This window comes from Vespula pensylvanica, chromosome 9 (assembly GCF_014466175.1).
Source record: "Vespula pensylvanica isolate Volc-1 chromosome 9, ASM1446617v1, whole genome shotgun sequence".
In the NCBI taxonomy this organism is placed as follows: domain Eukaryota; kingdom Metazoa; phylum Arthropoda; class Insecta; order Hymenoptera; family Vespidae; genus Vespula; species Vespula pensylvanica.
In genome coordinates this window covers 5,956,021-5,979,084 of record NC_057693.1, presented here as the reverse complement: position 1 = coordinate 5,979,084, position 23,064 = coordinate 5,956,021, and the positions used below count along the sequence as shown (strand labels likewise).

Here is a 23,064-nt window from a genome sequence, read left to right as displayed (position 1 = left end):
TTTTTTTTATCAAACGTCTATAAATTTTAGACCGACGTTAAATTCTAATCGATAGCTCTGTTAGATTTGTACGTCTGCGTCTCTATATGCGTTATTATACTATATAAGATATTTTATTATATCGATATTGCATTTTAATTTCAAATGTCATTAAAATTAGTCACGTTGGATCGTTTATTCGGATAAAGATTTTAATAGGGGAAATGTATCTGTTAGAATTTGCAAAAAGGTAACGAACTGTTATAATAAAAGAAAATTTTCGATTCACGTCCGATCTCTGACGTTCGTACACATATATACACACGTATACACACATGGATGAGCATGTATATTCAGAGAACGTGTATACGTTGAACATAATTTTATTCGGGCCGCGTGCAGAAGAAATGCGTGCTTCATTAGTCACGATACGTCGAACCGTAAATGGTCGATCCGCTTATTAACGCTTGTATTAAATGCGTTCCCATCGCGGACCCGTCGCAAATCCTGTAAATTTTATTATTATGTATGTAACTATTATTACTATTACTATTACTACTATTACTATTACTATTATTACTATTACTATATTACTACTACATTACTAATATCACTACAATTACTATTACTACTATTACTATTATTATTATTACTATATTACTACTTCATTACTACTAGTACTACTACTAGTACTATTACTACTACACTACTAGTACCAGTACTATTACTATTACTACTACACTATTAGTACTACTACTATTACTACTACTACTATTCCTATATTATTACCATCATTACTACGATCATTACTACTATTACTGTTACTACTACATTATTACTACTACTACCATTAGCTAGAAAGAATCGTAGAAGCTACTAAATACAACATAGTACGTTTTCAAACGATAATTAAAACGATTTTATTTCTAGCGGTAACATTACGATCAGACAAAACGTATTTCGCGTCCGCGTCACGTCTAATAACTGCTTTTCGATCGTTTTCTCCATCATCACCGCTATCACTCCCACCCTCATCCTCGCACCCACTCGCTTTCACCGCATCGCCACATCGTCAGCCGACGATCGATGAAAAAATTCACCTATTCACCGTTCGATCCTACGACATGTCCAATGTCGAATTTAACATTGAAATTTCTCCAGAATTCCCCAGACGCAATGTACTTTGCACGAAGCTCGTAATTGATAACGAATGATCTAGGATTAACAAAAAATTCCTCTATACGATCCTAAGATATTACAAATTACTCTTTGGAGACTTCTTAGGCTAACTTTTTTTTCCCCCTTTCAATTTGCTTCCTCTGTTCTTTTTTTTTTTTTTCTCTCTTCTTCAAATTGTTAAATCACAAGCATAGGCTACGTAGGTTGAAAAAAGTCTTTAAGAAGAGAGAACGATCGATTTATAAAATCGTCTAGGATACTTTCGGAGACTGAGTTTGTAACCAAAGAAAAAAGGGAAAAAAAAAGAGAAAGAAATATACCTGACGTTTATATCATTCTAATATAGAATTATTTATTTGTTTGTTTGTCCGTTCGTATGCATCGTTGTCGTCGACGACGAATCGATCGACCCTCGTGAAAACAAAAAATCTCGACCTTGCACTTTACACGTCTACATCATTGTTTATTCTTTTTTTGTCTCTCTTTTTTTTTTTTTGTTTATTCATCAACGAAAAAATTTGACTGCCTCGGCGTCATCCTTTTGACGCTTTTTTTTCTTCGTTTTTTTTTTTTATTTTCTCTCTCTCTCTCTCTCTCTCTCTCTCTCTATCTATCTATCTATCTATCTATCTATCTTTCTCCATGTTGACGCATCATCCTCCACAGATGTCAATAAAACGCGCTGGAATCCCATTATCTCGGTTGGACGCGAATTAATTTCGCGTCGTTCCTGATGGCCCTACGCCCTCGCGTTTATAATATATTTCTCTCTCTCTCTCTCTTTGGTTCGAAAGCCGATTTCACGGACGAGAAACGTTCTTCTTTTACTTTGCAAGGGGTTGAGAGTTGAAAAAAAAAAAAAAAAAAAGAAAATAATACGAGATTACTCGTGCGTGATATATTTCATCGATCGCACGCTAATCTATAATCGTTTGAAGTTAGCTCGGAAGGATAAAAGAAATATCCTGCAATTAATAGATAATATTATATACGTAGGTAATATTATATAAAGATTCGTTGGGTACGAATAGAAATGATTTGTTAAATGAAAAACGAAGGAAAAATTAATAATGAATAAATGAAAATTTATTTTGCTGCTCGATTTGTGTCCTTAATTTTCTTTTTTTTTTTTTTTTTCTGTAGCACGCAAACAACGTAAGAAAATCCGCAGCGGAATACGTGGCACGTCGGCAAGCACGGAAAATCTCGATGACACGTTCGATAACGTCGTCATTGGCGTTACCAATGTCCCAACTGAGCGACGTCGCCTTTTTGCCGAACGCAAAAGCAGGAACCTTCTTTGCACGTGACAACGTCTCAAATTTCATTGGTTGGTGCCGTAACAGTCTTGGTATCATCGAATGTCTTCTCTTCGAGACCGATGATCTGATAATGCGGAAGAACGAGAGGCACGTGATACTCTGCATGCTCGAGGTAGCAAGACGCGGTGCAAAATTTGGTATGCTCGCACCGATGTTGGTCCAAATGGAAAGACAGATCGATCGTGAGATCGCTGCTGAAAACAAAGCTGCCAACGGTACGCAAGCCAATGGTAATTCGAACGAGGACAGCGACGACGAATACGCCGACATGCATCAGGAAGAACCTTGCCTCATTTACGGTCCTCAGCCACAGATCGTTACTAACGATCTCAAGAGTCTCGACGAGATGGTAAGTCCTTTTTTACGTTCACCCAGTATATGGTTTAATTATATTTTTATAAACTAAAAGTATTTATTTAATGAATGAAATTTATGAATGAAAAGTATTTGTTTATATTTGTCAATAGATATCGAATGTTAAGTAACTATACGTACATGTACATGTTAGTATATTTAATATATAATATATATATATATATATATATATATAATTATAAATATATATTATATAAGTAATATATAATGTATATTAGTATGATAATATATATATGTATGTTTATATACATGTATATTCGATTGAATCCAAAAGGACTTTTTATTATTTTTATCAATCGACATAGGATATAAAACCGAGTTAGTAGATGCATTATCGTAAACAGGAAAGAAATAAAAACGGAGTTTCTTTTCTGATAAATCACTTTTATATTATAACATTTCGTGAAAACTGACTCTGATAGAAGGAACCTGTGTCGTCTCTCGTAAAAAAGGGGGAAATACGATGCTGCCGATATCTCGTAAAATTTTTCCATTTCTTTTTTTTTTTTAAGTACTTCTCTCTTTCCATTTCTTTTTTTTTTTTCTTTCCAATTCCTCTTTGTATGCCTTTTTTTATCTTTTCTTTTTTTTTTTTTTTTATTAATTTCTTTTTATTTTCTTTTTTTTTTTCGCGAGAGAAAGGACGTCTGTATTCTCGACCGCGAAAATAACTCTTGCCCTTACAAGCGTATCGGAGTTATATTTATGGCGCTGCATCGCAGCTCGCCATTAATATCTCGAGATCGGGAATAACAGAGAGAGAGAGAGAGAGAGGGAGAGAAAGAGAAAGAGTGTTTCTCTCTCTAACGTTGAAAAGTAACTGGGGAGTAGAGTGTTGCGGGGGTGGAGTGGGGTAAAGAGAGGAGAAATGGCTGTTTTTAAACAACAACCCTTTTCCTACTCCGGTATCCGTTAACGAGTCACTCTTTTGTCCCACCAAAGCTGCCCGACCATTCACGATTCTTTTCTCTTGTAATAGTTAAAAGTCGCGACTCCTCGTCATTCCAGACGATTTCTTCAATTGCGTTTCTTTCCCTCTTTTTTTTCTGTCTTCCTGTTTCTTTTTCCTTCGTCCTTACAAACGAAATTTTTTATAAACGACTGTCATAATTTTCCTTTTTTTTTTCTCTCTCTCTCTCTCTTTTTTTATCTTTTTTTTTTTTTTTTTTTATTGAATTAAAATTTTCTCGAGCAGTGATCGTAATTCGATGTAATATAAATTCAGTGTTTCGATATATCTATTGAAGTTTTTATTAAATTTTTTTGATCGAATGATATATATATATATATATATATATATATATATATTCATACACATTATAAATATATGTTTACAATACATCGAATCATTAATTTACTATCGATTAATTTATTATAAATTAACTATCCATTACTAACTTTCCATATCCGACATGATTTTTTTCTCTTTTTGTTTTATACGAAACTCGCTTTCGTTATAAAAAAAAATATGAAAAAAATATAACAACGACTTCATCTTTCTCTCTCTCTCTCTTTTTCTCGTGGCTATGTGAGAAGATTGAAAATATAAAACAATCTAGTCGAAGATATCGATACTTACCTGTCTAGAGGCTAGCACGACATCGTCGTTAGTGTCGACTCGTCACGTTGAAAAACACCTCGCCGTGGGGCTCTATAGGGATATTTATGTGTGTGTGTGTATATATATCTATATCTATATATATATATGTATGTATGTATATGTGTAGAGTATTAAGGGTGGGAGAGGAAAAGGGTGCCATGTTTGCCTTTTTCTTGGATAAGCACGCGCGCGTACGACCGACACGTTCCGGACACGCGTATAACAACGACGATTTACACTGACGATACGAAACCCGTATATGTGTATGTGAGTGTGTATGTGTGTGTGTGTGTGTGTGTCTGAGAGAAAGAGAGAAAGAGAGAGAGAGAGAGAGAGAGAGAGACTAAATCAGCGCGACATTTCACGAAGCAGAAATTCTTTTCTCGGGCTTCACCGCACAAGCCGAGACACGTTATCGCATCTCTTTCATTCTTTCTCTTTTTCTTTTTTCTTTCCTCTCTCTTCTCCTTTCTTTTTCTTTTTTTTCTTTCCACTCTCATATCTTCTTCCTCTCAGCAAATTTCAGAAGAGCATCACGAAACGTTTTTCCATTTATTCGCGTCGATTATCGTCGCGATCGTTGTTCTTTTTGTTTAGGAACTAAGTGAAACAAATGTTTGTTTGTATTATTATTTTTTTCTTTTTTTTTTTTCTTCTTCTTTTATTTATCGTTTCATCTTGTTGATAATTCCGATCGAACGTACATAAGATAAGGAACGTACGGACGAAATGAAAGATTCAATTCTATGCATTATTTTATTACAGAGATATTAATTAAAGAGTAACCGGAGAACGAGCAAAGAATAGTTTACGATGTGGGCGTGGAAGACAGTTTATAGATTATTAATGGGAGGATGAGTCCCGTTTATTTCTATGCTTTTTCGAACGTAAGCTTATGGATTTATGTATATAACCCTTTGCCGTTTATATTTACGCGTGGAGAATCGTGAATAGGAAAATAGTAGGAAAGGAAGAAAAAAGAAAAAGTGAAATAGATAGATATATAGATAGATAGATACATAAATAAATATATATATATAGATATATAGATAAATAGATAGAATGAGAGAGAAGGGAGTGAAAAGAAAAAAAAAAAGAAAAAGGGATTCCAATTCGGTACGTCTGTGTGTGTGTGTGTGTGTGTTTATGTTTCTGTCTATGTGTGTGTGTAACTGTGGTTGCAATTGCAACTGCAACGCGATTGCATTCGAGCAATGCATCGATATAGATAGGATAGGGGATGAGGGTGAGGATCGGGGATGAAAAGGGTGGTCTTCTTCGTAAAGAATACACGCATACATTTTAACCAATCACGAGTACTTCTATATCCCTCCAACATCTTCCACTACTTCTTTTTTCTCCCTCCTTTTCAATCTTCTCACCCTTATATCCTCCGCGTTACTTTAATAGGAACGTGTCAGAAGTATTATATCCCGACTGATACGTCGCGTACAACATCGTACGTACATATGTACGTATTTGTTGGGATTTGTTCGTATTTGTTGTGTAATAGTTTTTAGAACTTTAATATCGTGCAAAACATTTTTAAATAATTTTAAATATCCAATGGAGAATTTAGAATATCCAATTGCGATTTTAAATATCATTGGTTGACTGTCATCTTTGAAAGAAGCTTGTTGATTTCTGTTTTTGTTTTTTTATTTTATTTTATTTTATTTTATCTTTTTTTTTTTTTTTTTTGATTTTTCTTTTTTCATAAATTTTTGAGTACTAGTACTACTGTTGCTATCGTTACGAGATTAGGCTAAGGTAATAATCTAGAAATAATGTAATTGATTTTTAACGATCAGCTGAGAATTTGTGAAATATTTCAGGGACGAATTTTGGTAACGTCCATGTAACGTAATACGTCATTTTCGTTTTAAAAATTGTTAGTTAGAGATAGAGAAATCATCTTTGGATTAATTATTTGACAAACTAATTCTCAGTTTATGTTTACTTAAGTAGCTTTCTATTAGCTACTCCTTTAGCTTTGAAAATGTTCTTTGAGATATACTTGAGAATTCTATCGTTAGAAAAGTTACGTCGTTTAGTTAGAAAATATGAATGTTGGTCACGTTATTTCATTTAGTACAACATCGGTTACATCGTTCGTTAATATACGTCAAACGATTTCTCTTTCTTTAAAATATTTTTTTACTCTTTTATTTTTCTTTCTATCGTATGCATACAACAACAACTTACGAGAACATAAGTATCTTGGTTACCACTTGGCCGAGTACAACTTGGTTAGTTAGAAGTTAGAACTAGAGAGAGAGACAGAGAGACAGAGAGAGAGAGAGAGAGAGAGAGAGAGAGAGAGAGAGAGAGAGAGAGAGCGAGAGAGAAGGAGTAGGAGAGAGAAATTCAAACTCGACGTAGCTGAACTTTTCGCATAGTTTGTTTTAGATAGTACCCTTGAGAGAAGATGTGAGTTTGTGTCCGTCGAGAGAATAATAAATCGTGATTCGATTATGTTGAATTGAATTACGTGTATCGTTTTAGAAGAATGTTAAATTTAAATATAATTTCCAAAAAGAAAAAAACTTCAATTCGCGCAGAATGAATTTAATTGTTTTTCGCGTTGTTGAAAAAAGAAAAGAAGAAAGATATCAAATACGTTTGCTCGTAAAATTAATAGATTTAATTAAAACTGAATAACAATTTAATTTAAAAGGAAAAAAGGAGAGAGAAAAAAATATATTGAATTCGCAGGTCGAATTGAATAATTTATCGTTTTTTCGCGTTGTTCGAGAAAAAGACAAAATATTGTATTTACTGTAAAGTTTAATTGATTTGATTAAAGTTAAACAAAAATTTAATGACTAACAACAATAACAACAACAACAGCAGCAACAACAACAACAACAATAATAATAATAATTATAAAATTGATATTTTTTTATACAGAATTTAACATTGATGAAAAAAAAGGCTATAAAAAATAATTAAGAATGAAATGTTGCACAATGATGCAGATTTAACGAGGTTGATAAAAAAAAAAGAAAGAAAGAAAGAAAATATTTGAATAAATCTAAAGAAAAAAATCTGTAACGAGCGAAAATAATTCAGACATATTCGGTCCATCGATTTCTCTCGTGCAACTACTTTGACGATATTTGGGGAGGAGAGTATGTTCCTCGAGGGAGCAGTACAGTCGATTAAGTTCAACGTTGTGGCTCAAGCGATCAACAAATTTCGCGTTATTACGAAGGGATCAATTGGATGGACCACAGTTGCGGCGAATCACAGATTAACTTCCATATGGGAGAGTTACGTATAATACATACAATACAAATACAATCCAATACAATCTCTTCGAAATACATATAGGATGAAGGAAAGGGTGGATATCGTTGTAAATCCTTTGAGATTTTCACGTTAAATAATTGGAAACCGTGTGGAGTATCAAAGAAATTAAGTTTTCGTTTAGTCTAATCAAAATCAAAATATAATAATTGAGATTAAAGTAAAATAATAATGTGTGTGTGTGTGTGTGTCTGTGTATCATTAAAAAATATATGTATATATATATGTCATTTAAAATGAAATGTATATATGCATATATATCTTTTAATATATTTATATATATATATATATATATATATATAATTTAAAAATTGATTAGATTAAAGCAGCGATTCTCAAACTTTTACGTTTCATTTATTTTCTGGCACGGAATGGACGATAAGTTTCAATAAAAATAAGAAGATAACAAAGAGGTAATTGTTCGTAGTAGATCGACCTCTAAAGATTTGAAAATTAATACTATATTATCTCGTTATATAAACCTTTATCTCTAATGCAACTAGAAACAATAGATTACTATTTTAGAAGTCTCGATTCATCGTTCTTTATCCAACGATATTGAACTTGATATCCCACTTGCGATAACTGTATATAATCCTCTTCTTCTTTCATTATTTTCTTTTTATTTCTTTTTTTCGGAAGCAAAGTAGTCTTAAGGGAAAAAAAAAAAAAAGAAAATAGAGAAAGAAGTAAAAAGAATTCAAGGAAGATATAAAGACAAAAGATAATAATCGATCGAGATTTTAATCGTTATAGATAAATAAAAGAAAAGAAATGTCATTGGATGAGATAGACATCATCAATCTGAAATCATACGTGTTCTAATATATTTTATATATATATATATATATATATATATATATATATATATATATATATATCGATAATAATCGATTAAAAATTGGACGACCTTGCCTGTCAAGCAATCGTTATCTTTACGACCGTTAGTTGACGTAAACGACGAAGATAATGACAAGGCATAGATTTTTATTATTTTTATTGATAGAAATGAATCATTGGATTTTTGCCAATTACTCGTAACTTATGAAGAAATTCTCTCTTTAATTGTTTCCAATGAAATTACGATAGTTTTTGTGTTTTCTTTCTTCTATTTTTTCTTCTTCTTACTTTTCTACATTTTTAATTCATCTCATCAATTTAACCGATCGACGATTTTTCAAAAAGCAAAAGAAAAAAGAAAAAAGAAAGAAATAACGCCTGTTCAATTTGTTCTACTTCTAATCTTTTTTTTCTTCCTTTCGTTTTTTATTTTATCTCAATCATTATTTTCGATGTATCGCCGACATATATGTTTTCCCTTCTTCTTCTTCTTCTTCTTTTTTTTTTATTATTTCATTATTTATTTTAATTAAAATTCACGATGAATTCGTTTATTGATCAGTAATGAATTATTCAAACGTCATTCGCATAATAAAAAGAAAAAGAGAGAAAGAGAGAGAGAGAGAGAGAGAGAGAGAGAGAGAGAGAGAGAGAGAGAGAGAAATATAATTACAAAATGTTATCGCAAAAATAAATCTTTTTCCTTCTTCCACCTATCTAGACTAACAAATATATAGAACTTAATTAGAGGCGTATCCTTTGACCCGAAATAATTCGAAAATCAATTTGGCACCCTTCCTTTCTCGTCTTTCCTTTCTAAAAGAAAGGTTACTCCTGTCGCTCGAAGATAACATTTATTTCTCTCTGTCTCTTTTTATCTCTCGTTTCTTTCATTTCTTTCTTTCTTTCTTTTTTTTTTTTTTTTTTTTTTCTTTTTTTACTTTAAGAAGGAGGGAGAAAAAGCGTAAAGCGTAAATTCAGTGTCCAAGATCTCGTTACGAGTGACAACTGCGTGGGACTTGTAAAATATCGAATACGACCATGTAATATCGTCTCATGTTTTTTTTGTCGTGAGAGAGTGAGAGAGAAAGAGAGATAGAGATAGATAGATAAAGAGAGAGAAAAAAAGAGAGAGAGAACCGGTATCGAAAATATACTTTAAGTGCGCGCGGGTGCTAATGAGCGCTAAAAACGCAAATGATCGTACAAGAGATAGCATATTTGACGCGATATCGTTGAATCCTCGAAATTGTCGTCGATAATTGAAAAAAATTATACGTTTCGTGGTTCGATGGTCTTCTTCTTCTTTTTCTTCTATTTCTCTCTCTCTCTCTCTCTCTCTCTCTCTTTCTATCTCTCTCCCTTTTTTTTTTAATTTTTTTATTCCTTTAATTCTTTTTTATCCTTCTTTTTTCATTCAATAAATGAACGGACGTAGAAAAGTAAATTTAAAAGAATAGATTTTTTTTTCTTACTTACTTATTTATTTATTTATTTATTTTTTTCGTTCGTTCGTTTTGTATTGTTATTTTTTAATTTTTTCGTCGAGAATATTTGATTTTCTCTTTTTTTTTTTTTTTTTTTCATTTTTATTTTATTTTCATTTGGACTACGCGCGAGACGTCGAAGTAAATAAATTGAAAAAGAATCTTAATGGGATCTTGAACGAGCGAATCGATTTTGTCCTTTTTTATTTCATCTTTATATCTCTTTTTTGACGTGGATATCAATCACGTCGGTTTAAATAATACATCGATTATCGTTGAAATAAAAATAAAAAATTGAAATGGGAATGGAGAAAAATAGAAAAGAAACGAAAAGAATATCGACGACGATTTGGAAGATAGCCGACGTATAGTAAGTAAAAAGCATATGTGTATACGTTTAAAGATTATATATACATACATAGATGAAATTCAAAATAATCGAAAAATCGAACTGTCTAGACTTATGTAGGTATCTTTCGATATTTCCAAGGTAACAAACAATTGTCGTGACACATCTCAGTAGTGCTTTTAGATTGGTTACTATTGGACCATCTATTTTGTCGTTGACGTCGTCGTCGTCGTCGTCATAGTAGTCATAGTCGTCGTCGTCGTCGTCATCGTCGTCGCCGGCTGGTCGGAGCTTCGGCTCGCAAGCGCCGAAAGCTCGTATTGATCGCCGTTAGCCCATTTCGTTCAAGTTCAAGCACAAAGTCGAACCGAAGTTCAGCTCGAAGGACACGAAGGACACGAAGGGAGATTGATATATATATATATATATATATATATATATATATATATATATGTTAGTGTGTACGTGTCGACCCGAAAATGAAAATAATTACAGAGGAAAGAGGAAAAAAAGAAAGAGAAATTTTTTGTTTATTCTTTATTTTTCTTATTTTTTATAATCGAGATATCACTTAAATTTATTTACTTTTATCCACGTTAAATTCCTTCCTTAAAAAAATTTTTCTTTTCTATCTTTTTTTTTCTCTCTTTTCATTTTTTTTTTTTTTTTATTGAAGAATTTTTTCATTTTTCGTAGAACGTAGAAATTTTGTTATCGTTATTATCGAGAGAGAGAGAGAGAGAGAGAGAGAGAGAGAGAGAGAGAGAGAGAGAGAGAGAGAGAGAAAGAGAGAGATAAAAAAAGGAAAAGAAAGGACAAAAAAATTAGACAGAAACGTCATCCTTGCTTTACTTTTGCGTGGTTTTCTGCAGTTGTACGATGTATTTGTACGATGACACACTTCCGGTGAGAAGATAAGAAACATTTTTTAAAGTAAGATAGAGAGACTCATTCCTCCTCTTTGATAAAATATCCGAAAAAGTTTCTCTAGAATGTTTCTCGGGAATGTCCTTTTTAAAGATTTTTAACTAATGTTTTACTCGTCCTAGTTCTGTCGTCCTTTTTCCGAGTTTTCGTTTTAAGTGTGTACCTAACATCCTATGTTACATACATACATACATATGTATACATAGTGTATATATATATATATATATATATATATATATATATATATATATATAAGTATAGGTAAATGGTATCTATACTTTCAAACTTTTCTTTTTTCAAGGATCGTTGCCAGGACTTTGCAATTAAGGTCGAGATACACTTCGAAAAGCTACGATAATTATTTCATGTCCCATCTCTTCGAACCGAATTATATTTTTTTTCCCTCTCTCAGTTAGTTTTTATTAAAATTCAAGCTAATACATTCGTTCTTTTTTTTTTCTCTTTTTTCTTTTCTTGTCTCTCCTCTCTCTTTTCCTTCTTTCTTGTTTTCTTTTTTCAGTTATTTATTCGATTAAAACGTAACTCGCGAGAATCGATATGTACTTCCACGTATTTTTGTGTCGTGACGTAAACACGATGTTTCGTTATATTATTTCCGAAAGAGCAATGATTCAGAGAGCTAACGTCTAATCAGCTTACTGCATCTAAAATAAGCAGACACGTGTGTGCGTGTATTATTGTGTGTATAGGTATGCATGTTCGTATTACATTGCGTTCATAGTATATGAATATATCAGAAAAGTTTATCACTCTATGAAGTCACGTATCAAGAATACCGAGTTCTTCTTCGAGTTTTGCAGAGATAAGCGAGAATGTTTCGTTATAAATCTGTTTCGAAGATTTTAATAGACTAAATATTCCGAAACTAATACAGCTGATCCTCTTTCTTTTTTTTTTCTATCTTTTTTTCTTTTACTGACAATCAATATCGTACGTGGATACGTGGAGAAATTATTTATTATTAATAAATTAGTACAAGAAAAAAGAGAAAAAGAAAGAAGATTAAAAAGAGAGATAAAATTTGTCATTGATAAATTTTATTTATTCATTTATTTACTGTTTTATTTTATAATAATTTTTATTATTTAACGTTCGGCATTAATCGGCTTAACGTGGATTATTTATCGAAATAATTAATAAATAAAATACAAATAAGAGAGAGAGAGAGAGAGAGAGAGAGAGAGAGAGAGAGAGAGAGAGACAGAAATATAAAAATTCGTGATCGTCTTTAGAATTTCTCTCTCTCTCTCTCTCTCTCTCTCTCTTTCTTTCTGTTTCTGATCTTTGTCTCTCATTTTTACTATATCCGTCCGTACGTCCATACGTCCTTCTAACGTCCACTACCGTACGATTTATTTATATATAAGACGGGAAGAATGAATGTTTTCTTTTTTTTTTTTTTCATCTTCCTCAAGATGAAACTTGTTCACGAGCAAGTCCGTAAGACTACCATAAATGGCGTTGAAGTCTTGACGGCATGTTAGTTATTACGTACAATTAGCTCGAGATAGTCAGCAACAGCGAGAGAGGAAGGAAGAAGTCGTCGACGACGACGACGACGACGACGACGACGATGATGACGACGACGATGGTCGCTCGACTTTGAGAAAGAGAAAAAGAAAAGAAAAAGACAGAGAGAGAGAGAGAGAGAGAGAGAGAGAGAGAGAGAGAGAGAGAGAGAGCAAAGGTATACGTAAATTTCTTTGTGTGCTGCACATGTGTGTTAAAAGGAGAAAGAGAGAGAGAGAGAGAGAGAGAGAGAGAGAGAGAGAGAGAGAGAGAGAGAGAGAGAGAGAGAGAGAGAGAGAGAGAGAGAGAGAGAGAAGGCTACCGAGCCGTGCAAGGTCTACCTGTGGTCTCGTAGTCTTAGCTAATCACTGTTTATCGGAAAGGGAGAGGCTCTTTATAAGATGAGAGAGGGTAGGCGAGAAAGAAAAGAACGATGTGAAGAAAGAAAGAGAGAGAGAGAGAAGGGGAAAGAAATGGGTCAGAAATTTAATACCAACGTTCACCACCATTGCTTCTTACTCTTTCAGCACTTTGGAGTCGGTCAGTAATTATACGTACCATCGTCATATATATATATATATATATATATATATATATATATATATATAAGACATGTATGTATATATATATATAATATAAGATATATATATATATTTTTTTATTTCTCTCTTTCTTTCTCTCTTTTTCTCACATACATATATACATACACACACACATATACTTACATATACTCATTTAATATATTATACGAGTAAGTACGTAGGTCGAGCTAATAATTTCTAGGTAAGGATACCTGATATTCAGAGTATCGATAATACAAGTAGGGCGATATAATCCAGCCGCTGTACGCGTCGATCGCGATCGAGAGCAGCGTGATCGAGCGACGGCGAATACCGATATTCTCAAGATCATGCGTGGAAAATTGGATCTGATCGGCCGCGATCGGATCGAGTCACTTTTTTTCCTTTCCTTTTTCTTTTTTTTTTTTTTTTTGATTCCTGCACGATTGATCTATTATGTATCTTGTAAATATCTAAGTATTTATTTACTTAGTTACTTACTTACTTACTTACTAACTAGTTCCTTTCTTTCGTACGATTTTTTTCTTCTCTTTTTTCTTGTTTTTTTTTTTTTTTTTTCTTCATGGTTTTTACCTTGTTATTTTCTTTTTCTTTCCTCATCATTCTCCACGATAGACAAGATAATCTTTGATTTCTGACAAATGGATTATCGATTTATAAGTTTAATGCTCGATTTAGCTCGACTTCATACTCCTCCTTCGCTTTGCCCTTTTCCAACGATATTCTAATTCCGATACTTTGATCGTTTAAGCGTGTTAAATGCTTACATAAATAATTAATACGATATATATATATCTTTTTATATATATATATATATATATATATATATATATATAAACGATAACGAAGATCAAGAAGAAAAAATCTAAAAAAAAAGAGAAGATTAAAAGAAAGATATAGAACAACAGCATTTGGATTAACGAGACGATTTTTACGCTTTCCTTTTCTTCTCTTTCTCTTATCTTTCATTCCCTTCTTTTTCCCTCTTTTATTTTCCTTTTCTTTTTTCTTTTTTTTTTTCTTTTTTTTTTTCTTAACGAAAGATCGCAAAGTAAAAAAAGAAAAGAGATAGAAGAATAGACGGAAAGAAATTGTTGAAAAATGCGGAAGTTGTTCTTTTCTGAGTAAACGATAGAGAAAGAGAAGAAGGGGTAAGGAAGGAGGGATAGGGGAAGTGTGGGAGGGGAAGAAGAGGATTCTGAAGCGGAACGAACGTTGTTGGCACCTTCTACGTCGACTTCGATCCTCGAATGTGGGTTATTCCAATAAAGTGCACTCCAAGTGCTTCTAAACGTCGTTGATCGTCACGAAGCACCGCGTTCCGTTGTCCGACGACGAAGACGACGAAGACGACGAAACGAAGAAGTAGAGGAGTAGAAGAAGAAGAGGAGAAGGAGGAGGAAGAGGAAGAGGAGGAGAGATATGCTATGTAGAATTCCGAAGACGTCTTTTCGTCGCGAGCAACGTACTTCGTTATTCGCGCTTTCTCGAGCGTTCTCAAGCGGAAAGTTTAAAAGCTGTTTTGTCTAAAATCGTTTCAACGGAGCTTTTACTTCTTTTCTTCTTTCTTTATTTTTTTTTTTTCTACTTCCTTTCTTTTTTTTTTCTTTTTTCTTTTCTTTTTTCATCTGAACGCGAGAAGTGATTTTATTTTTTCTTTCTGTTTTTCTTTCTTTTTTTGTTTTTTGTTTTTTGTTTTTATTTTTTTTTTTTTTTGTTTCGTTCCTTGTTTTGCTTTTCTTCTCTTTTAAGAAATACTCTTTCGATACTTTTCTTCGTTAACTCCTTGATATTTGTTCTTCGATGTGAATATCGCAAAAAACGTGTAAATGTTAAGAAAATAATGTATACTTTTTCGATGAAACGTTTTCCCCTGACCGACGATTTAATATTTGGAAATTTTCGATTTAAAAGAAACTTTTTTTTAGGATTTCGATGTAATTCCGCTACAGGCTTGATCTATAATATCTATCTATATCTTCGATGTTAAATATTTTTGTTAATGATATTTTTTAACTTTGTTTATTAATTAATTTTCTTTCTTTCTTTCTTTCTTTCTTTCTTTCGTTTTTATTATTATTATTTCTTTTTTTTCTTCTGAAATTCATATCGGAAACCTCTAATTATCGTACGCTTAATTACCGATACTCGGTTTACATCTAATCGATTTTTCCTACTACGCAATCTACGCGACACACCAAGTAATATGCACCGTGCGTGCTTGCAAAGGGGGAGCTCGCGTTAATCACGGTCGAGACACGGTCCCAAGTTGAAACTCCTCGAATTACTCGCACGGTCGTCGACTTTTCGCATCCGTGCTCTTACATAACGATCCACGCGTTTCCTCTTTTTCCTTTTATTACAACAACCAAAAGAGATTCGACTACTGAGTAAACAAATTACAAAAAAAAAAAAAAATAAAAATAAATAAAAAAGAAATAAATAAGAAGAAGGGACGATGATCTAACAAAACAAACTTCATCTTAGACCAATCGTCAAAATAAAAGTTGGAAGAGAAAAAAGAAAGATAAAGAAAGCTTCGATGAACCTTAATCGTTTGTTATAATTTCATGACTTAATGTATCGGGAGGATGACGTCGTACGTGTAGGTGTTTAGATGAATGGGATCGGAAATACGGGGGTGAGAGATATCGAGTGATAGGATGGGGAACGTAGCGTCATTGATTCTGTGTCAGTAGTCAAATATTTCGAGGCCATAGTGTAGCTCTGCTATTTGCATGGAATAGCCGAGAGAGCAAAGGCGACACGAATCCCGGGCGGCCTCGTACCTTCTCGAATTACAGGCGTGGCCGTCGTTGTGTTGTTACCTCGTTGGAACGGTCCCGTCGTTGTACGTGCAACGAGAAAAACGAGCAACGAGAAAAACGAAGCAACGAAGGAACGAACGATAGAACGAACGCGATTTGATAGCTTTCTCACCAGAGTTTCTAGTCGATAACATTTCTGGAATCGACACGAGGACGATCTCGATCTCGTGCCAACCTCATTATACTTGGATCTTATGTATAGTTCATCTGGTATTGCAAAGACATTTGCTACACTCGTTACGTGTTCGTTTTCTTCAATTTTTGAAATTCCATGGGAGAAAGAAAAAAGAAAAGGAGAGATTTTTTTTTTTTTCTTTTTTCGATACGACAGATAAAGATAATGATATATATATATATATATATATATATATATATATATATATAGAAATTTGATTATAAGTAATAACTAAAAAAAGAAAAAAGGACAAGAATTTTGTAAACTTTTGAAACAAGTTTTCAACATATATATATATATATATTATATATATATATATGCAAATTATTATTTGTGTAATCCATAATAAAGAAAACTAACATATATATATATATAAGGAGAAAAAAATTTTCATTGCAAAATTGTCTCGATAATAGTTATTTTTCAAAATACAATTATATCGAAAAAAGAAAAAGGAGGGAGAATAAAGAACGATAGACGAGGAGGTGGAAGAGGAGAAGGAGGTGGTGGAGGAAGAAGAGGAGGAGGAGGAAGAAGTTAGAAAGATAGAACAGCTGAGAGTAGAGTGAAGCTTTGCGGTATATTGCGCCGTACCGCGGCGCGAGCGTATTGATTGCGGAGACGCCGGCGCCGGGACGCTGTAGGTGCTCACTGCAAAACGCGAGGCGTCGCCGACGCCAAACTCTACTACTCTTTGAAATTTTCACCTGTCGCGTGTGCGTACCAGACACGTACTTAGGTACTACTTACTTTAACATTTTTCTTTTTCAACGATTCAATCTCGATTCAACGTCCAATTTCAACGTGTTTCTACATTCCCTGACTAATAATATCTCTCCCTATTTCTATCTCTATTTCTATTTCTATTTCTATTTCCGTTGTTTTCTCCTTCCACACTCACTCATTATTTCCTCTTCAAATTATTTTCGTTTATCTCTAAAATCGTTCTCCCTTTTTTTTTTTTTTTCTTTCTCAGTTTTTTCCCCCTTCCCATTCATTTTAAATCAGAATCAATAAAAAGTTCGTCAAGAAGTTGTTCTAATTAATCGGCGATTAATCAATATCTGCAATGGGGAAATATAATTTTAAGGCTTTTTTTTTTCTTTTTTTTTAAGAATTAATCCAGGATGTTTTTATGGGAGAGATAATCTTTTAGCTTTTCTTTTCTATTTTATGTTTGCATTAGTTATTATCTACAAAGATAGCAATTATTATAGGAGAGATGAGACTATCAAATAGGGTTGTCCTTTCGAGAGCTCCAAGTATTTCGGCTTTCAACGACTTTGCTTCTATCTTTCTTTAGCATTTAATGTACCTCGATGAGTACCTCTTAATGACAGCATTCTCTATCCTTGTCCAATGCATTACATTCAGAGTGGTGGTGAAGTCGTTCGTCGGTTCTCAGCCAAGTCGAAAATTTATTCGATGCTTGAGAGAAAAAGAGAGAGATGGGCGTGGCTGATCTGTATTTTAAAAAAAAAAGAAAAAAAAATTGTAGACGAATCTTTATCGACAAACAAAATTTTGCAATGTTTATTTTATCGAAAAAAAAGAAGAAGATGGTGGAAAGAATTAAAAGTTTCCATTTAGATGATTTCAAAAAAAATTAGTCATTCTCGTTTCGCGATTATTTCGAATTCTTTTTTTTTTTTTTTTTTTTTTTTTTTTTAATTTTATTCTTTTCTTCTTCAAACACGTATATATTTTTTTCACTATTCTACATGACCAAATTACAAGTTTAAAAAAAAGAAGAAAGAAAAGTCTCTTCGTGAAAATGTAATTGATTTAAGAATTTAGGGATATCATCTAGGGACTTTAAGAGTCACCATGCAGATATATATATATATATATATATATATATATATATATATATATATGGACCGTTTATCTGGAAAGTGATGCAAGTCCATGTATTATTGTTTCAAGAAAAATGAATTGTTATGATCAATCGCTAGACAATCTTTTTTATTGGCCACTCTTAAATCGAGCAAAGTATTAACATTTTTTAAGATACCAAATATTAACTAGTTATAAATAAAAAGATTGCACTAAATTAATCACATATTATATGATATCTCATTTAAAAAAAAAAAAAAAATGAACTTACACCACTTTCAAAATAAACGATCTATATATATATCGGTCATGATCGTTGAAATCATTTCATCATCGACATACTCATTAAACACTCCTAACTATTAAAAGTCGTCCTCGAAGCGGAGAAAGAAGAAGAGTGGAGATCTCGAGCCGCGAGCTGTGCCGTTCGAGTCCGCGGCGTGTCGATTTATCGATGGATGAAGAAGAAAAAAAAAAAAAAAGAAAAAAAATTGAAAAGAAAAGAAAAAAAGTGGGGTCTTCTCTCGATCGAAGAAAGATCGAAGAAAAAAAGAAAGAGAGAGAGAGAAAGAGACAACGTCGCAACAAAGTGAAGCATTCATTCGGCTTCGGTCGGACAAAAAGATGGAACTCCGATGACCCGATTGGCTTCTTTCTCTCTCTCTCTCTCTCTCTCTCTCTCTCTCTCTCTCTCTCTCTCTCTCTCTCTCTCTCTCTGTCTTTGTCTTGTCTTGATATAGAAAAACGTTTATCGTCTTCTTCTTCTTCTTCTTCTTCTTCTTCATCGTCGTCGTCCTCTTCGTCTTCTTCGTCTTCTTCGTCATCTTCATCCTCTTCATCCTCTGTTTATTCGTGCATCGTGCAATCTTACATACCTAAGTACGTTTTAACGTAGGTTTTACTACGTTAGGAGGTACGTTCAGTTGGTACGTTAATCATTTATTTTTTATTTTTATATTTTTTAATCTTTTTTTTCTATCTTTCTTTCTTTTTTTATCTTTTTTCTTTTTTTGCGGTCACGCGAATGACTCGCACGATTCCTTTCGTTTATAAGAGTATATACATACTTATCTGTAGTATGTATATATACATGTGTGTATGTGTTTATGTACGTACGTGTATGCATACAGACGTTACGTATATGTGCGATATATACAGAGTGTCTCAATGAAAATCTCTCGTCGTCAGGATTGGAATCAGGAAACCTGACAACCTGTCGGAAGGATTGTTTTTTTATTTCCTTTCTTTTCTTTTCTTTTCTTTTCTTTTTGGTAAAAAAAAAAAAGGTCAAAGAAACAGGTGGGCAATTTTGTTGCGTTAAAGAAGGGGTCGTAATAATTTCATCCACTTTTGCATAACCCACACACTCTTTAAAATTGCTATACAGGTGTGTCGAGTAATCGTCGTTTAAGATTTTTTTTAATAATTCTTTTGACGATGATATTTACAAAAAAAAAAAAAAAAATAAGTAAATAAATAAAAAAAGAATGTTGAATTTTTTGATCGACAATTTTCGAGAAAAATTCGTTTCAAAATTCGCAGATAGATAAGATAAAATGGTGCTATAAATAAAAAAATCTTGCTAAAAGAAAAAATAAAGCAGATTTCGTAATATAATCCTGATTCTTTTCTTTTCGTTTGAGACACTCTGTATATTATACCATTGACTTTAAGTAGTACATACGTGCATCATATTGGAATATATCCGCTGCGCAATTCTAGACGGTCGTCGATCTGAACGAGCTCCATTGTAACTCATTGAGTAAAGAGGGGAGAAAGTATAATCGAGAAATCCGAAACGCAAAGAGAACGAACGAACAAACCGTCGCGGAAAGTTCGGACGAGATGGACTGACACGATATATCGATATTTATCTCGAAGCCAATAAAAGTCGATCGCGATAACGGTTTCACTCTCGACAAGAGTTTGTTATTGTTATTGTTATTATTATTATTATTATTATTATTATTATTATTATTATTATTTGTTGTCGTCGTCGTTTTTATTATTATTGTTGTTGTTCTATCTCGTTACTCGCGAATTATTTGCGATCGAAAAGAATAGATATCTGTAAGAGCTTATAAAATCATATTTTAATGATACGACAAATTTAGAAATAAATAGGATAATCTTATCATTATTGATAAGAAAGTATGGAACGGCTGAAAATTTTCGTAAACCATTTTAAAGATCGATTATACATTTTTTTTTGTCATTCTTCTTATCGTTAAATTACCACCCATTCGAAAAATAATTAGATTAAAAAGAGAGTATAGAGAAAGGAGATTCATTGAATTTGATAATCACTCAGTGAAAACTCTTTGGGACTATCTAGGAAATTTTAGGTAACTCTTACCACTGTATTTTAATAGTATCTCTGTCAAGAACTTCGTGAAAGTTCTTGTAACTTAATAAAGTTCAAGCCGCGTGGAACAAACTCCTTCATTTCGTTCGGTGGGGTACAGAAACTTGCTTAAATTCGAGACGAGACGAGACAGGGATAAAATGGACGCATTTAGCATCGATATTGAACACTCCTAGTCATTTGTCTGACAAATTAATGTCGTCTCTTTCTCTCTCTCTCTCTCTCTCTCTCTCTCTCTCTTTCTCGACAAACAATTCATTTATGTAAAATACTTACCTTCAATTTTTCAAGAGAGAAAGCAATCCCTTCGAGATAATTCTGATTTCTCATTTCTTCTTTTATTTATTTATTTATTTCTTTATTTCTTTATTTTATTTTATTTTTTTCCTTGAATCATTATCGTCGAAAAGAACAACATCTGGATGAAGTCGCTAAAGAAAAATGATCTTGGCTGGGCCGTATAGTTTTTTATTTGAAAACTTCGACGGAGCATAGTATAAGAGACAAAGAGAGATAGCAGGAGATAGAAAGAGAAAAAAAAGGAGAGAAAAAAAGGAAAGAGAGATACAGCCTGGCTTTAGGGTTCATTTTTTCTTTCTTTTTTTTTTTTTGTTCTTTTTCTTTTTTTTGTTCCCTTTTCTACCATTTCGCAGCTGTGTTATGCAGCCTCTCGTTATCTCTCGCTTTAGTAGCCGACTCCGTTGGTCCTTTCTTCGACGTTTTCGTCGCGTTTCATTTGGTATATCTAACGAAAAAAAAGAGAGAGAGAGAGAGAGAGAGAGAGAGAGAGAGAGGGAGAAACGAATTGAAAGAAACCGAGGAATATGAAAGGAGGGAGAAAAAGAGAGGGAGAGAGAATGCAAACGAGGGCGTGTAGGGTAGAAAAGAAAGGGTTGAAAGATGGGTCAGTCGAACGTTTTGTAACGACACTTCGATAGGTATTTCCATTCTTTTTTTTTTTTTTTATCTTTTTTTCTCTTCTTTTTTTGTTATACGTATTCTTTTTTTTTTCATATCGAAACTATTCTTACAGATAGATAATCCTCGGCATTACGATTATTAAATGTATTCCTTCGAGAATTGATTGATTTGCTGCAATACTTTTTTTTCTAACTTCCAAAGAAAAATTATCGATTTTCTTTATCATCGTTTCTATCAATTCGATCAATATCGATTATTTCATTGATCGATAATAAATTTCTTTTTTTTTTATTTTTTATTTTTTATTTTTTATTTTTTTTTTTTGTAAGATAAAGTGATCGGTATGAATGAATTGATCGTCAAGATTTTGCGCTTAGGGTTATAATCGAATTAGATTAATTTGACGTTATTGATTATTATTATAAATATCGATCAGTATCGTTCGTTTGAAAATAGTTTGATTGAAATTTGGAAAAATACTTTTTCGAATGAGTGGATGTTTGATCTTTTATCGTTGTTTTTTTATAAATATTTCCCCCCCCTCTCTCTCTTTGTTCCTCGTTTCTTTTTCTATATCTATCTCTCTCTTCCCACGACAAAGCCACCCCCGCATAAGATCCTGGGAAGATCGTTCGTCGGTGATAGCGGCGAGATAGCGATCAGGATCTCGAACTGAGGTTCCATCACTTTCTCCGTTCTTACGTCGAGTATATATTTAACTCTATTTATATACCCTATATATGCTTGATCATCACGAGAAGACAAGAAAAAGATAAAGAAAGGGATACGAGAATCGACAAAGATGACAACGACGACAAAGATGAGATATTACGATTAGAAGATGCTTCTCGACGATCGACTTTCGACTTTTATCGAAGTTGACTCTTTCGTTGTAACAACAACAATCTCTTTAACTATGACAATAGAATATTTTGTAAAAAAAACTTGGTTCGTTCGTTCGTTCGTTCGGTTTCCTTTGATTAAAGTTGATTCTGTTCGACGAACGGCCGATCAAACGAGATGAGTTATATAAGTATGTTTTTATTATTATATCCTTTGTCATTTATCTTGGAGAAAATCGTCAACGTTTCATCGTGGTATAAAATTGTGAGATACGTAGATACAAGTATATATATATATATATATATATATATACGTATGACGTAAAGAAATACGTAAAAAAATAAATGTATAGATATAAATTTATAAGTAAATGTTCCAACGTGTATAGCGTTTAAAACTGTCGTAGTTCGTAGATATTATTGGCACGTTACGATCTTCTTCGCCGGAAGAGACGGTGATTTCATCACTTTCACCGTTCTGCATAGAGACCCCCATAGAACGTAATTTAAAACGTAAAAGAGTTCGATGCACGAAGGAGATTTCACGCGCTCGAGAAATAAAGAGGAGAAAGAAAGAAAGATAGATAGATAGAGAGAGAGAGAGAGAGAGAGAGAGAGA

General features: G+C 32.8%; 1 protein-coding gene across 2 annotated transcripts in view; it reads left to right on the top strand.

Moving 5' to 3' along the window:
• LOC122631509 (GAS2-like protein pickled eggs) overlaps positions 1–23,064 on the top strand; it is a 78,900-nt gene that overhangs the window by 32,110 nt on the left and 23,726 nt on the right. For both annotated transcript variants that reach the window (XM_043817269.1, XM_043817268.1), the window contains exon 4: positions 2,302–2,829. In XM_043817269.1, coding sequence (XP_043673204.1) covers positions 2,302–2,829 — 528 coding nt within the window. The remainder of the gene's footprint in view (positions 1–2,301; positions 2,830–23,064) is intronic.